The sequence below is a fragment of the Myzus persicae genome, unplaced genomic scaffold, assembly GCF_001856785.1.
Source record: "Myzus persicae strain clone G006 unplaced genomic scaffold, MPER_G0061.0, whole genome shotgun sequence".
Taxonomy (NCBI): Eukaryota; Metazoa; Arthropoda; class Insecta; order Hemiptera; family Aphididae; genus Myzus; species Myzus persicae.
In genome coordinates this window covers 36,827-55,503 of record NW_019104301.1, presented here as the reverse complement: position 1 = coordinate 55,503, position 18,677 = coordinate 36,827, and the positions used below count along the sequence as shown (strand labels likewise).

Below are 18,677 nucleotides of genomic sequence, written 5' to 3'. Positions count from 1 at the left end.
GAATCCTGGCGATTACTGTCTGAATTCTGAATACCATTTCGCTTGTCAAACCATAAGTTGGGGGAGGGGGTACACTTCAGTTGTGCAGGTGTACGAGGACAACCTGACTTATAGTCACTTATGTAATGGCTATTCTATCTCATGTTAAGCATAAGGGTTTAAAAGACTTAATTTTCTTAGGTTTCAATTTAGGTACCTACTCGTATAATATTTTGTGTATAACTGATCGACTAGCTTTGGTGGATAGAATTTAAAATAAATTTTCGGCATAACACACGATAAAATAAATATACTTATTGCTTATCTTGTGAGAACTGGGAGGGAAAGAAAATCATAGAATTTTCAGATCACATTAATACTAGTTTTTATGAAAATAAACTTGGAAAATAACTAAACTATAACGTAATTCTTATACGGTTTTTACGGATTAAAAAAAAGTGATAATTATTATTAAAATGCCAATAAAATAACGAGAGCTAGTAAAATCAAATATTATTATCAAATAAATTAGTGCAATATACTAACATATGCCACATATTATATACAGTAAAGCTAACTGTAACAAGAAAGTTTACATAAATAAATCATCTGTGGGTTCTGAGTGAATCCCAGCGATTTTTGCCAGGATTTTGAATGTCACTTGTCAAAACTTAAGTTGTAGGGGGTAAGAATGCTGAAGTTGCACAACGACACATACAAAATGACGTATAGTATTAAATGTGACGACGATGCTATCTCCTGTAAAGCATAACGATTTTAAAAGGCGACATTTTCTTACCAATGTACTCGTATATAGTATGTGTATGGTGGATCGACTAGTTTTTATGGGTAGGAATGACGTAGAATTAAGATTTTCTTTTGGGTAGACACAAGATAAAAATAAATATCTACTTGTGATGACTGTGTGGAAAGAAAATTATAGATATCTATAGATTATAATTTTAGAATTCGATATTAATAATAATATGTGAAGAGTCACCAAAAACATGTCTTACATGCGGATATCCAACTTCAATCAAACATATCATTACCGAATGTAGAGAAATGAGAGAGGCTTGGCAAAAATACAATAAACACCTTCACGAAGCACTGGGCTCCGACGAAAAATCCATTAAAAATATAATTTTACTTATGAAAGACATTGGACTGTACAATTTAATTTAAACTACTTAAGACCATATTATGTTAAACAAGCCAATGGTCACGTTATCGAGGCTTTTTCTTTAATAAAAAAAAAATTAATTAAAATAATATGTAAATCAAAATAAATATAAGAAATATAATCTGAAATTAAGAAACTATGGTGTACCTTTATAGCCATTTCACCTTTTTACCATTTCACATAATATGATTTAAAATGAGAAGAAAAAAAAGATAATTATTCAAACACCAATAAATGAACGCGTCAAATCAAATGTACTCGAAATGAAATCACAGTTCAAAACAAAAATAATATCATTCTTTTGACATTTGCTATTGAAACCAAAACAAAAATTACCGTCGAAATTAAATTTTAAAAAGACGCGTAAAAGACTTTTGAGCGAAACCCGAGGCCTTTTTATAATGTTAAAACGACGGCCCGTTAAACGAATGACTAACGATATTTGTACTACACTTAATACTGACGAGAGTATAATATAGTTAAAAGGTTATATTGGTGTACCTACTTGATAGCTACTCCGGAGTCGGGAAAAAAAGGAACGGAAAAAACGGAATAAAAATATAGTGAGCAACATTGTTTTTTTCTCCTTATCTTGTATTAATAAATTTACTGTCGCGCGCGGACAGCCATTTAGTGAATTAATAACATTTAACCGATGTGTACAGGCGTCTGGTTATTTTTTATGTGTCGGTAGAAAATCGTTATGCCGAGGTCTTTACGATCAATACCGGACAATAATTTAGATTAGTGTACCGGGTGCATTACCGGGTGGACATTAATGTCTGGTGACGATTATTATTATTGGTCGACCGAGCATGGTCGTTGAAGGTGTGGACCACCCAGTCGGAATGCTGCCGAATGTACCATTTTATTTAACCCCCCCGCTCGCCGTCACTCGTAAATTATAATAATTATTTTAGATTCCACGCAATTGGACAGCGATATCCTGTTACAGCGGGGACTTTTAATTCGAAATTTACGGTCGACGAGGGAAACAAAATGGAAATAATGTTACGTCGGTTTGACATTAGACCAATAGGATTGAAAGTAGTTTTTCTTTCATCATTGTCGAACGGCTGTAATAATTTTTAATTTATTGAAATTCCGGATACCGATCACCATGCTAAATGAATAAATGTCGAAATATTTTATTCATTTTTTTTTTTTTTTTTAATTCATTCTATATGGTTTTTAAGGACAGATATTTTAACGTCAACTGTAAATAGTTTTAATTTTTCCCTTTATATTTATTTATTTATGTACATTTAAACAACTAACAACCAAGACCACACTTTGTTCAAAAAAAATTCAACGTTGTCACGATGTCAATATACAATATTAATATGCGCAAAAAAAATACATAAATATTGATTGTTAATCATTTTATGATTATCGCTTTCAAAAAACAAAATTTGTATTCAAATATATACTCATAAAATGCGATTTTTATGTTCTTTTATGAGCAGTTAAAATATTTTAAGCAAATCTATTTTTTTCTTACTATTAGATATTGTATTATACACATCAATTGATATGATTTGACTAATTGTCTGTTTCAAGCTTCTAATAATATTACTGTATTAGTTTATAGCTAGTAAACACTTAACATAACTAATTAACTATAATATTATTAATATCAGCTGTGCAAAATACATTTAACTTGGGAAACTGTACCAGTCGTGTAACGAACGTTTTATATATTTTGTCTGTTCAAATTCTAAGCGGTACAGGTACGACGGGTACAATTTTTGGTCATTCAAAAACAAAGTATGAAAACCAAATAGATAGGTTTAATATAAATTCGATATTACATAACAACATTTAACCTTAAGCTCATAAACCAGTAATATTAATGCGATATGTTTTAAGAATATTATATACCTAGGTTCCTATTTACTCGTAAGTACGCTATAAAACATTATTAACATCGGCCAGTTACAAAATTATACAACCTGAGCGTCATTTCATCGACGCACAGAGACCGTAATCAAGCGTAATGTTTTTTTTTTTATTTCTTCTAAATGTGCAGTTAATATCCACAAATTATAGAATTATTAATTAATTCGACACATTATAGGACGCGTCATGATAATATCATATTCGACACACGCGGACAAGCGGTAATCTATTATGTCTAAAAGCTTTTAAACATTGTAACGCGATGCATAATAATATGCATATAAATATATTATGATAATACGCGCGTCAATAGAAAATCTTTCTTGTAACGTAATATTTTTACCTTTCAAATGGCACCGAAATTTCGTTGTGCGTTTAATCTACCCGAGTTACCACACTATACCGCGGTTCCGGATCACACATTCACACCTTACACAATCGTGTAACGAAACGCAGCGCATACCGGTTTACGAGCAACGCAATGTATATAGGCAGGTACAAGCAAGGATAATAATATAATATAATAAAGACTAATAACGACCACGTTTACTAACATATTACGTACAAGCCTAATAACACAACAAAGCGCGTGTAATGTATATTATTATATAGTTTTGTGTTCAACTTTTCGAACACCACATAAATCATGCGGAGACGCTCCGGAGTCGCTGTTGACACGCGCAATGTTAAATACTTACACCAACTACATAAAACACAATTTACGGTATACCGCGTGTTCACAAAAACGGGGTGCACTTCTGTCACTCGGTTACCGCCGTCCTCGTGTTACTCAGCGCTCTGCACATATTTTTGAGTTCTGTTTGCGGCACGACGAGGGACTAAGCTGTACATCGGATCGTGATGTACATCCCTGTAATAGCGCTATGCGATTTTTTAACTCTTGTGTTTTGCGCACGCGCGACGGCTATTTGCCTTTTCTGTGCACCCTGTTTCCGTGGACACAAGCGGTACGTATGCGGATTGATATTGTATTATGGCCGATGTATTATGATTTATAATACTACCGCCGCCGTCCACGCCGTCTTGGGTAAAAAAAAAAATAATTTCAGATTTCGAACAGCCATTTTGAGTTAATTGTTCACTCGGATACCGACATTGTATAAAAATCGTAATAACCCGGTAACCCGAGAAATACTTACGGTTTTTTTTTTTTGCCGTTCGCGTTTTACTATCGATTATAACTATGTATATAATATGAATATTGATAACGTACCTGAAACAAAAACACATTCGCCATTATAACACAGTGAAATATATTTTAAAATATTGAACATTTCAAGATTTCAAGAATTTATAACGTATTTAGTCGACAGTAGGCAGATAGGTACTTAATTAATATTGCTTGATTTCATTGACTTTTAATGCCATGAATTAATGCCATCCAAAAAGTTCCTACAGTCGTGTTAATTTTAAGTCCCACGTCCTGTAATAGTTATAAGCACTCTAATTTCGAGAAGACGGAATCCAAGTAAATGATTTTAATGACAACTTTGGACGGTGGACCTAGGAATCTTGCAGCACGAGTCGTAAGAAGGTCTAGAGTAAAATGACGTGTCTACGTCTCGTTTTCACCACTAACGTATTTAAAGTGTCGTGCTAGTGGACTGAAAGGCTTGGGTCTGAAAAGCAAATGGATTTTCTCCATCATCATTTTTGCTGAGTATCCGACGGGCATCCAGAAAACTTTTGAAACATTCTCAGACGGCAGTAGACACTCTTACTTTGCCTACCCAAGGAAGCTGTGCACCCTTTTAGACATCTCTGGTCCCTGGGAACACTAAATATATTGGATGGAAGACAAAACACGGATGAATGCCATTATAAACGTGAACCCGTCCTTTAAAACTGAAAGTTTAACTATGGAAACTATAACAATAGGTACCTATTTCAACTATTCTCATTGGACAATATTAAATAACAATATATAATTCAAAAATAATTTCCGTTTGTTCGACATAGTTGTATTTGAACTATTATAATTCAGTATTTTCGGAAATTCTAGAAGAACACTAATACAATACCATTGGAATATTTTATAGTTATTATAACTTATTTTTGTCCTTAAAAATTGATACGACGCATATCAAGTAGTAACTATATATAATGTAGGTACCCACGAGTAGACAATCTTATGTATACCTACCTACCTACCTAATAAAATATAAATTAATAATAGGTAATTTTTTTTTTCAATAAATTATAATTTCAGTTATTTAAAACATGTAATAAAATCTAAAATATTCGTAAAAAATGTTTACATCATCTATAACGTATCATATATGGTTTAACTATTCTTCTTCACAATAACATTATATTAGTATGTATATTATTTTTTTGTGCTTATAGTTGAACTACAAGTTACAACATTAAAATCATTAAATTCAAAACAAGTTTAAATAAAAACGATTTACTGGCTGATTTTTTTTTCTCAAGCTTTGGTAGTATAAATTATAATTACATGAATACACAACAATCATGCTAACCACAAGACATTTAAAAGAATATTAAATTTAATTAACTTAAATTAATTAACATGGCTTGAAAATATCAAATGCAATCATAATTAACTTTCTCAAATACAACAACGCGGCATATTGAATCGGAAATGTAATGTTTGGTAATAAATTATTTTCAAGAAATGGAACAATACATTTTTTTTAAATACTATAGATACCTAGGTACTAAAAATAAGAAATAAATACAAATTCAATTTCTATGGTTTATATTAAAATCAATAATACTTTAAATATTAAAAACTGCATAAGTGCACCAAATGTTGACAAATTTTTAGTTCTGGTAAAATAAAAATATTATATGTTAATGAGTTAATATATAGTCAATATCAATATATTGTACCTATATCAGTTGGTAAAAATGTAAATTTATAGGTATTATATAATAAATAAATTCATTTTTTGAAAAAATATATTTTTTAAATTTAAAATCTCAGATCTCTTGTTTTTAAGTTCGAAATACACCAAAGTAGGATTAATAAGAATTGAAGCACTTTACGGCACGATTTCGGTAGCTATAAATCAACAGAGTGCGGAAAACCGGTCAACTACAGTGTAGACTGTTTTACAGATGTAATAACTTAATTTATTCGCTAATTTATCACAGAAACGAATGGTGAGGTTTTCCTTTTCCCTGTCCAAACAACGCACAGCGTCCCCGGACGTCTTGGGAATTGAATTTGAAAACTGTTCCCCGGCAATGCAAAATTGTATTAGACGAAAAGTACATGAGATATTTATTACTTCGTTCCTAATGATATTAAACCTATTTAATAAAAAAATTACACGAAGAACCAAAACGTCATTGAAATGTTTATCGTTGTTTTCAGCTCTAGAACATTGTGAGCATTAATGCAATTTAACAGTGTGGCAAAACGTTGAAAAAACATCATATTTAGCATCGTTTAAATATAGTTATAATAACACTGTAATAAACGTATGATTGATATAGAGCATCAAAACTCCAGTAAGTGCCTACCGGCTACCTATAATTATCCATAGGTAAGTATAATTTTTACTTAATTCGGTATAATTATTAGTTTCATTATTAATAATGTTAATTTTAAACAATAGAATATATATTTTAAGATTTACACTTTAAAATCCTTGAACATTTTATTGTTCAAAGATTTCAAACTCAAGAGACTCTTTTCATTCATCTAAAAATGCAAAATATAAATCTGGGAATCAACTCTGATTCGAAATATTTTTAGAATATGATAATTATTTTTAGTCAAATGTTATAGGATATACGGCCGCATTAATGGGCGATTGTAAACTCCGCCAGAATACCGGTTACATAAAAAGGTAATGAAAAGGTCTAATGTAAAGTCCAACATTATTATTTTCTTACCTGTAATAGATAAGAGGAAACTCTGCCAGTGCATATGTAAAACTTGATAATATATCTCAACTAAAGAAATACAAAAATCCAAAATGATAGTGTTAGAGAACGTTATAAATAGTGATGATAATGGATTTATAATAGACCGAGATGTCAGAATATCTACAAATTGTATCTCATCATTTTAGTTCAGTGGAAACATACCTAGTTTTCTAGATACATATTTTATGATTATTACAATTATTTATTATGATAATACATTAATACCCACACATGACGATTTGGATGATTTTTTATGACAATTATTATTTTTTTATAATAATGTACATGATATCTGTCCTATATATTAATTTTATGATGTGACTTGATTTTCTTTACTGACGAAGTTTACATGAACCCGATTTTACCTGCTTTTTTCCGGGCGGAGTTTACACTAAAAAAAGGTACTTGTGAGTTAACATGTGCCCGCATTAATGGCTCATTTAATACAATTGTCTGCCTACCGTTCGAAAAGTATACCATAATAGCTTCCCTATTATTTTATATTTAATAAGTTAGGCATATGATTTGATTTAATTCCATTCCAGACCATGATACTGCCTACTACAAAAGAATTACGAAGTATGTTTCTTTTATTTATTATTTTTTTAATGAGATCAGAAATGATTTGTTATTTAATTTTGAAAATAACAATAATATGAGTCGACATAAAAACAGTTAAGGGCGGTTTACGAATGTACGTGCCGACCTTTATTTTAATTGACGATTTTATAGAATATTTTCCTTCCTCATTATATTTTATACAAACCATTTTATCTTCTTATTTTTTTTTTAATTCGATACGATAATCGTTTATAATTGTTTTTTTTTTGTACCTGAATCATCTGTCACGTAATTGCTTTTTGACAATGTCCTGTCACGGTTTCCGGTACAAACACCCATGACATAGTCATGTCTATAATCATTACGTTACATAATACAGGGAGATCATGTTTTAGTTTAAAAAAAAAAAACCAAAAAATATATCCTCAACGCTGGCAACATAAAAGAAATATAGTGGAAATAGGTCGGACACATAATCGTTTACGGTCCAATAGATCAGTAACAATTAATCTCCATTTATACAGCATTCCGAGAAACTTCATTATGTATTCATAATGTACATTTCATATAGTATCTAAAAAGGTTTTTGGATCATCTAAGAGATATTATGCACATGATTAATAACACTTACATGTTTACGAGACATGACGTGACAACATTAAAAGAATTTTACTTCCTCTTCGCGGAGAATATGGTCTTTTTTTATAACTGTCCAAAAATAAGCTATTTATGTTTTCTACCTAACTTTGTACTGTTATTATTATCATATTAAAATACTATGAAAACTAACATTGTTCGACATAATATCCGAACAATTGTTGTTAATTAACTCATATACGTACTTCATCTATGTACATACTGCAGGTAAGTTTGAACGGTGAATTTAAGTTGATATAATCCAATAAAACATAATACACACTCGAGAACCAAAGTTTGCAATATCGCTGTTATTAGAATGTTTACTTACAATCCGTACGAACATCACGTAAAACCAATAGAATTAATTCAATGTCTGCAGTTGAAAATGCAATATAAAAACAATGTATAACAAGTATAATGTTAAAAATTAATATTACCATTTTTCAATTAATTGCCCCCATAAATAATGTACTACAGGCAAAACAAATAATTTGGAAAGTAAAAATGTGTTCCTTAAATTTAAGCATTAAGCCTGGAAAAAAATATTGTATTTTATTAATATTACATAACCCAAAGTAGAAACGATAAGAGTGTATAAAATATACTTAAATATTTTACGAAAGCCTGTGATGTATATACATGCGTCATCCGATATTTAAAACAACGATTAAAGATTTACTTTTATAACTTTAATTGTGTTCAAAACCAACTTCATGCCTTTATAGTTTATACGAGCATTTATTATGAAAAATGAACAACCATAAGTAAATTAAATTTTTCTTTTGTCCTAAGCGGTTAAATATTAATGACAATAGTGAGAATGCCCACGACTAATAAAATTAAATCTTTCGTAAAGTTTCCGACTCGGCAGTACCCACCGCCATGATTATAATATGGCTCTTTACCGTAACATAATATAAGAAAATGGTAATCAAATGGTGTGTTATGAATTTTAAAATAACAATTACTGAACGGTGAAAGAAATCGATTTAGAATTTACTGTTTCACCTTTTTCCACGAGTTTAAAACGAATTCCGTGCAAAGAAACGTGCTAAAATTATAATAAATGTCATGTTTAAACACATTATTTGTACACAATATGTGAAATATTAACATACTACGATAATAAATAATAAATTTAAAAGTGGCAAGCGTAGTTCAATGTGTTATCGATTTAGCGAGCTTTTCGATTTTCCACATTTGGCAGAATTCTTTTCTCCGAGGGTAGTTCCGGCGCCAGGCTGGCCGGTTAAAAGGTTTTGCAAGACAACGGAGGGTGCAAAAAAAGAAACAAACTAGAGGGGAATGGGTTTTGTATTCAAAAAAAGGTCCAAAGAAAACTTGATTGATCGACTTGCGGACATATAATGAATGGGAAAACGCGTCTGTTCTGTTTTTAAATACAAATAATGTAGACAAAAAATAAACAGACCTGATAGAAGTTATTTGTAAAAATGATTTGAAAGGTGTCAATTTTTTGTTGTTTGATAATTAAGTTTATATAATATTCTGTATATAATAATATTTATATATAATTAAGTTTCGTGCAGCAATAGCATCTACCTCTATGCATATAATAATATATGTATTCGCAATTTGAATGAATAAAACAATACATTTCTAAACAATATATCGGTATTAGGCGATTATTAATATAGAAATTAAGACGATAATTAAGAAAAGGTTCATGATTTAAAACTAAATTAAATACCGCCTGACGTGAGAACACAACATTTATCCAACTGCAATATTACAGCGGTAGTTAATTAATAATCACAATTCGTTATGGTATTTTTGAATACTTACTGCAGTGTCCAAAATGAATTTTATTATTCTTGTATGCCTAGTGAAATCCAACATAATATAAACCGGCACGAGAAAATGTGGTGGAAAACACAGTTAATGCCCACGCACCATCCAAAACCGTGAGCATGTTTTACGAGTGAATAAGCGGACAAAATATACTGTTAATAATGAGAGCACACGATTTTCCCCAAGTACCCCACAGCGGCTTAATAGAGTTAATAATAATCATTTACTGTAACTTATATTATATGCTCTGGACGTTTGCTGGAGAATAAAATAACGTTCCGAAATAGAACAACATCTGTTTTTCAACATAAACACAAACCAAAGCCCCATAAAATAATAACATAATATGCACGCATCCGGAATCGGGATTATATTATTATCGTATACACCTAACGCCTAAATGTATGTAATACCATATTATGATATTTTGTGCACGTCTAATTTATTATAAAAGTACATTCCAATAATCATCTGCATAGGGTCTAAAGAAACGTCATACTTTACAAAATCATCATAATTTATTGTTTCCCAACAATAATAGACTTGCAGGCAATAGGTGAATATTTTTAACAGTAACCGTTCGTCATCTAAAAGTGTTGTTTAACATTTTTTTTTACAGTCATTATAAAACAACTATTTTAAAACAAAAAATTGAATTTACACAAATCCAGAGTTCTGTGTATAACGCACAGACTTTATTCAGTGTGATTTAAAGTGTAGACGAGCAGAATGGAGTGGCACACCGGTACAAAATGCTGGTCCACTACTTCGCACATCTAAACTTTAAATACTCTAACTTTATAACCAACTGCTCGTTCAAAATTCGATTTTCAGATATTTAAGGTAAATTCTCAAAAAAAATGTTCTCCTTCGAAATATGAAATAATAATCTGTTGCGATTAAAGGAGTAAACAATTTTAAAAAATAGTAAACATTTTCTTTTATAGTGACTCTAGTTTACCTATGTAAAAAAAAATTTTTTAAAAATATGAATACTTGTCGATATAGTTAATTTTTACTGTTAGAATAATTATCCAATATAAATAGTTATTTAAAATATTATTTTTGATTTAAAAAAAAAGTATAACATTAACCTATTTTTAATCCACATATTAATGTATCTCTGAAAACTAATTATTAGGAAAATCTCTGTTTTAAATAACAAAAATACAAACCCAAAACTAGAATGTACTGGCATCAAAAATGATAATCATTTCAACATTAATTATGAGTTTTAAACTTAATATTTAGTTTAACTTTTTTTTTAAATTTAAAGTAAGGCTTCAACATCATAGATTATTGGCCTACATTTATTTTGTTTAATTATATGTTTAAGACCTTACAAAAGTATAAAATATATGAATCATTTTCACAAGTTAAGCATATATAGCAAAAATTGTATTACATTAATGTTCAACTATTGTAGTAATAAGCAATTAAAATATTATGATAAATTAATTTAATTTTACGTTATGGAACTTACTTCGATTTAGTGGTTCTACTCAAAAATACAAAATATGTCATTGCCATTATAGTGTATATTTTTTACATGACGTATGTTATTATTTACTGAAATTAATACTAATCATCCATACTTATATAGTTACATAATATATGTATATATATATATATTTATAAAGATTCTTTGTTTTTGACAATATATCAAGACAATAAATACGTCCCTCTGCTTATTTATTTTTAAAATATACTGTTTTTCCCTATCTTAATTCCAAAAATATTATTCTAATTTAAAATTGCACTCAAACAGTAAAACATTGTATAAAAAATATACAAAAGCTTATCTTTTTTATGGACTTAATTTAAAATGTATGGTTTTTATAGATGCAATTAATCAATCATCAGTCTTCATTTAAAGTTCAAACAGTTCCAATGGCTTTGCTTAATGAGCATCTCTTATTTTCTAAATAAATCATTCTGTAATTTTTAACTGAGATTCATTCAAATATTGTCAAAAAATTATTTAGTTCTGTGTAATCATCCGCCGAGCACATTGTCAAAAAGTGTCTCAGTATTCATTGAAAATTGAATGTGCACGAGAGTAGAAATAATTTAATGAAAGGAGCTTAGCTTCTATAAAACCATCTTTAATTAAATACATGTATATAAATAGAAAGCATACTTATATTCGATTATATCATTATTGAGATAAAATATATTCGTGTGTATATGTACATAAGCCCAATTATATTCTTAATTATATTATTCGTTATACTACAAAAAATATTTTTATTTTGTAGTGTTCTTTATACTATATATTCATAAATACATTTTTTTAATCACATTACTCTGACAAATAAAGTTCACATTCTAAAATTAAAATATTTAGTTAATGTCAAGCTAATAATGTTTTTAAAATCTAAAACCTAAATAATTTTTTTTGCATAATACCTTTGTATCTTAAAACGATTAAGGTTTAAAGCAAATGTATTAACTTTTCAACTATACTTATAATATTATTAGGTCAATCGTATTGATTTATTTCAGAATTATATATTTTAACAATAAACAATCATTAGTTTTTCAATATATCATGAAAGATAAAACAAAATGGATTCTATGAGATTAATTTGTTTTTAATGTCACTAAATAATTAGTATAATGTATCACTATCAGTAACAATAAATAAATATCATTGTAAATATAATTCATTCAAATTCAAAATATTACAAAATGTGTCGCTCAATTATTTTTGTTAGCTCATTGTAAGATTACGGTTCACCGAAATACTAGAGACATGTAGGTATCCAAAATGTGTTTAATGCAACGGCTCAAAATTATAAATATATGATTATACAAAATTGTTAATGGCATAATCGTCGTACCGATTACTTGAAGAAGCTTACGAAATTACACTTACAGACTACAGTCTAGACGAACCTACACAATTATATTATCAGACATCAAAATTTAATAGGCCCATATTTTCTGTGGTCCACCTAGATTGTCTCCGTTACTCACAGGACCAATCCGAGTCTGCATACAATAGAAATACATTAATAGCAAGACATTGGGAAAATTATTTTCTATGGAAGTATTGTGAGGAAAAACCGCTTAAGACAAATCTACAGTGCTATTTTCGTGCCAGAACATTTCGAGAGATTAAGACTTAAACGAGGACAAAAAAAAGAACCTAATATCTATAAATCACCTCAATTTATTTACTTTTATATAAGTGTCTCTGGAACACAATATAAAGAAAATGTGTATTTTAAAGAGATTTCTGGTTTTTAGGATATTAGCCAAGAACGAATAATATAATGAGATATCTTGCAAAATAAAATTCAAAAGTATATGACACTATAATAATTATCATAAAATGTGGAGGTTATAAAATCATTGAAGTTAAATAGTGTCATTCGATATTCTAAGAACTCAAAAAACTATTCAACTGCTCATAAAAATATTTATTCCATTAGTTAAATCCATATATTATAAATATTAATAATTAGATAGGTACGACAAAATAGGAATTGTTTATAATAACTGTATTTACTTATTTATAATTTAAAATATAAATGTATTAAAAATTAATTTCATTTCATATTTGATATCATTGTATACATGGAATAATCATAATTATCTTGTAAATTAATCGATTTTAATTGTTAACTAATGCAATCAATTATACTTGTAAGCTCAGTAATTATAAACAAAATCAAATTGTATTATTCTATTAATAAAAAAAATACATAATGTATATTAATCATTAACTAAAAATATAAATCTCCAGTATCTACTGATATCTAACTATTTTAAAATTGAATAATTATTTTCAAAAGAATAATCAATAACTAATGATTGAAATGCAATTACCTAAATATCCATCAGTATAAAATAAACTAGTCGTACAATCTTTTTTTCAAAAATTTAGTATTTAAAACTAAAATCAATTTTATTCACATCGTGACTTAGAAACCTAATAACCGTTTGAAATGTATCCATAATTTTGTTTTTAGTTAATAATACGATATTAAAATATGTACCGAACATGTTTTTATTATTAGAATATCATTAACAAATTAACTCACCCAGAACTCGGCTCGGTTATAAATCCGAATGACAAAAAAAAAAAATCCGACCGGGAAACGCTAACACAACGTATGACCGATCTACGTAAGGACTGGGGATGCACTAACAATTTAATATAATGTACACGTGCTGCCGAGGGCGCGTGTTGTACGGCTGCCACCCGGGAGTCTGCGCCACGGTCGATTGACAGCGAAAGAAAAAATAAAATGATAAACGATATTTAAATAAGAGAAAATAAAAATGTATTTGTAAAATGTGAAGTCATAAAAAAAATACACACAGACATAATAGTAACAACTTAAATTTTATCAACGATTATTTCAGTCATTAATCATTAATTTATTGGATTTACAAGAGAAGATAACATGACAATATAAAATATATTTAGAGTCGAGATATAAACAAGTTTTTATATAAAATGCTAACAAACCGGGAGTGGGGCAACCATTAGAAGGAATCTAAGACAAAACAATAATTATTATAATATAGCCAATACATGGACGTATATATTGTATATTATATTGTATTGTTGCGTCAATATCTGCATAGTTTAGTAAAACAGCTCCGTAATTTAATTAAAAATAAAAATCGTTGTTTTTCGTGCAAATATTTTCAATTTTACTAAAATGCTTTTGAACAAAAAATAATATTAATTTATATTTTTGGTTAGGTTAAGTTATTCTCAGTTGTGTTTTTAAAAACTAAAACCCTATAGTATTATAGTTAAAATGCAATCGCCAACCGATAAATTAGAGTCTATGATATAATATTTAAACTGACAATCGGTGAAAATATGTCTGTTGAATTACTATAATATTGTAGAAATCGTTCAGCATGTCATCGGTTAACGTTATATAGGTTAATACGCACCAAAACTTAAGTCCCTGCTGAATTCCCTATGTTTATTTGTATCTGGGTTTGTACAATTTAACGCAACCAGACTACGTGGTGCCTTTGATGTCTACTTTACGAATATAATATGAATTACTGACAAAGTACTCAAAATCGATTTCTCGCTTATATATGTATTTAATTTATTTTCGGGACAGAAAACACCAACCTAAATAGGTAATTGTGTCTTAAAATCAAAACACGAACAAATCACAATACAAAGCAAATTCGTTGTAAATAAATTGGTTTTAACGGTATAGATCGGTCACCACCATGTCATATATTATCACACTATTAATACCTACCTGTAAAAATTATATACAGTGGAATCTCGGAGGGAATACAAATAAATTCGACTTATGTTCTTTCCGAGTTATAAACCACCTGAAACACAACTCAAAAACACTTCGAGTGGCAGGAAAAAAATTCAAATTCTTCGAGGTTCGTGTTATCGAAACTCGACCGTTGTAGTACCTACTATATATACGAAGGATTAAATCAATATTAAACTAATACATTAACAGAGATGCGGATAAATAAAAAAAAATAAAACCCCCTTGATGGTTTATTTTACATAATAATAATAATAATTTAATAAAATATAATATAATCCAAAAGTCAAAAGTATTATAATATTCTCTCATTTCAATAAAAAAAAATAACACTCGAACACATCTCCGTAAATAAACAAGTCGCGCAACCTAACGTACATGTATTGGTATAAACCAATGGTACATGGTATACCGTCATATCACTTGCCCTATTGACAAGCTCCAAACCAGAAGCTGCTATCGTCTTACCCTCGTCGAAGCTAATGACTGTCTCCAAAATCAATTATCGGGTCAGCACTATTAGCTTACGACGACGTTGGCACACACGTTTGACCGTTTTACGTTCGTTCCTTCCGAGACAGTGACTCGAGAGATCGCGCGAACACCGCAGTGGTCAGTTTGCTATTCAGTTTGAGTAAAACTTCGTCGAATCAAAGGTCGTGCCTAAATCCAACCGCTATTGTTCGGTTAAAAGGCCACGAGAACGTCAAACGAATTAAATAAAATATTTAACACGGTTAAAACGCCACTATTATTGATTTAAAATAAACGTGATATTTTAATAAATTAATTCCCTTGTCTGTGCATTACAATCGCTATACAATAAGTCTTATCCGCGAAAACGACCGTCACACACACGCACACACACACACACACACACACATACACTCTACCTGCCGAACTCTAAACGACAGCAGCCCCGGGACTATCCCGTATTCGTCATCGCGACGGCACACGGTTTAATTGCAATGGTAGAATTGTCATTTATTTATTTATGTGGTCTCAGCACATTCGCTTCACCGGCCTGACCTACATTTCATAACTCGCTCTTGCTCAAATCTAATCATTATTCCGTGTCTTAAAGAATATTTGTAATTGACTGCGCGTGTACCCACGGCAATATTCTGCACCGGGTCTTGGATCATTTCTAAACACCGAAATCGAATAAAATATCCTGTCCCTCATATTGTGTACGTGATCACCTGATATTGGATTTGATTTTAAGCCCATCGTCTGCTCCCCCCCGCACGTTGCGTTCTCGATATCATAGAATCGTTGTACCTATAAACGCAAACGACTCGACTGGCGAGAAACAATTTGGTCCTCGGGGCATTGCTATACGCACAGCAGACACCCGATGAATATCAAAACCGCGAAACCACCCCAGCCCCTTGCCGGACGAGACGCAATAGCTGCATTTATATTTAATTATTTAAATATACTATTATATCGTAATATTTTAAAAGACTTATGGAAAAATTACTTAAATTAAGTCTAAATAAATTAGACTTTGTGCAAAACTTAAATTCCGAAATGATTTTTTTTTTAATGTTTTGTTAATATTTTACAATAATAGTTTCAAGAAACAAATAATATGATATAAGTACTTGTATATACGGGTTTTTAGAAGAAACTAAAACAAACGAATAAAATAAACCATCTTGCAATCGTACTCTATCTAAAATCAGGATGAAGGAGGTAATTATTTAATTATTTCTCATTGTTGTTTCGCTTAAGCGTGGGGGTAAACTACCAACCGCAGCTGACCAACAATATTTGATTTAATCACAAAAATCACGTACTATTAGTGGAACAGATTTTTTTTTTTATATAACAACATGGAAAATTGATAAATATACCCGTGAAAACAAAAATATTTCACATCAAATGTAGTACAAGGTTTCTTATAAATTGTTCTTACAATTACAATTTAATAATATCAAAAATGTGTAACATCAATTTTTTTTACTAAGTATATAATAATTCAGCAGAAGTTTAAATTTGGACGAATTTTGATGTATAAAGAAAAAAAACAATTTTATTTACATCAAATGTAGTACAAGGTTTCTTATAAATTGTTCTTACAATTACAATTTAATAATATCAAAAATGTGTAACATCAATTTTTTTACTAAGTATATAATAATTCAGCAGAAGTTTAAATTTGGACGAATTTTGATGTATAAAGAAAAAAAACAATTTTATTTACATTGCTGTAATTCAAAAAATATTAATCATTTTGAGTCACAACTTGTGACTTGAAACTGTTTGGTGTTACATAAATATATAATATTATTTCCTATAGGTTCACAATTAATTTTTCAAAATATTTTGATACATTTCAAATGATTTATACGACGAAACTTCTCTCATCATTCGTAATTTTATAAGTTAATAAAAATAATATATAATATAATATAATAATAAAATATATGCGATTAGGCATATTGGCAAAAATTAGTTCTATTCACTACTTTAGTCTTCTTTTTCTACGCCCTTCAATCCCAAATATATGGGGTCGGCCACCCTTTACTACATCTCCATAGGGCTCTGCCCCTCCTCTCCTTTACAAACCCCAGCTATATTCGAGTAATTCTCTATTCTGTCTATCCATCTCTTTTTGGTCTTCCCCTCCTTGTCTTTCCTTTTATATATTCATTTCCATAGCTACACTCGCTGCGTCCGTATTACCTCTCCTCATAACATTAACGAACCATCACAACATATTCTCCCTCGTTTTGCCTACAACTGGTGCCACTCCTACACTACCCCTAATGAATTAATTTTGTATTCTATCCTCCCTAGTCACAAAACACATCCACACATCCTAACTACCTTAGCATTATCATATCTGCTACACTCACGACTCATTCTCTGCTCTGTTTTATTGTCCACTACCCAACATTCCGATCCATACAAAATTACTAGCTTCACAACTGCGTTATAAAATCTACCTTTTACTCTTAATGGCATACTATCGTTACACAAAATACCTGATGCATCTCTCCACTTCATCCATCCACACATAATCTTGTTTCTGACTTCATCTTCAAAACCACTTTTGTTTTGTACCACCCATCCTAAGTACTTAAACCTATCCACTTCACACACTACATCACTCCCCATCTTCATCACATGCCTTGTCCTTTGAATTACCCAATTTTAATATATCGACCTACCTTATAATAAAAAATAATTTATTGTGGTAGATTCAATATCTTAGAAAATATATTAGAAATAGAAGCCAACCAACACCATTTAGAATTGTTTTTCGTCAAATGTAACATAATGTCCATACATTATCCCTACCCGATGACAAGATACTCTCGAAACCAATTTAAAGATATCGAACTTCCCGATTTTTTAATTAATATTTTTTTAAATATTTCAATACTTTTAAGTTACGTATA

The 18,677-nt window shown here is 29.8% G+C and overlaps 1 protein-coding gene across 1 annotated transcript; it reads right to left on the bottom strand.

Moving 5' to 3' along the window:
* Positions 1-18,072: 18,072 nt before the first annotated feature.
* LOC111041028 lies at positions 18,073-18,393 on the bottom strand. Its single transcript, XM_022325171.1, has one exon. It carries the CDS (start codon positions 18,391-18,393, stop codon positions 18,073-18,075), a length of 321 nt encoding a protein of 106 aa, XP_022180863.1.
* Between the last annotated feature and the right edge of the window lie 284 nt (positions 18,394-18,677).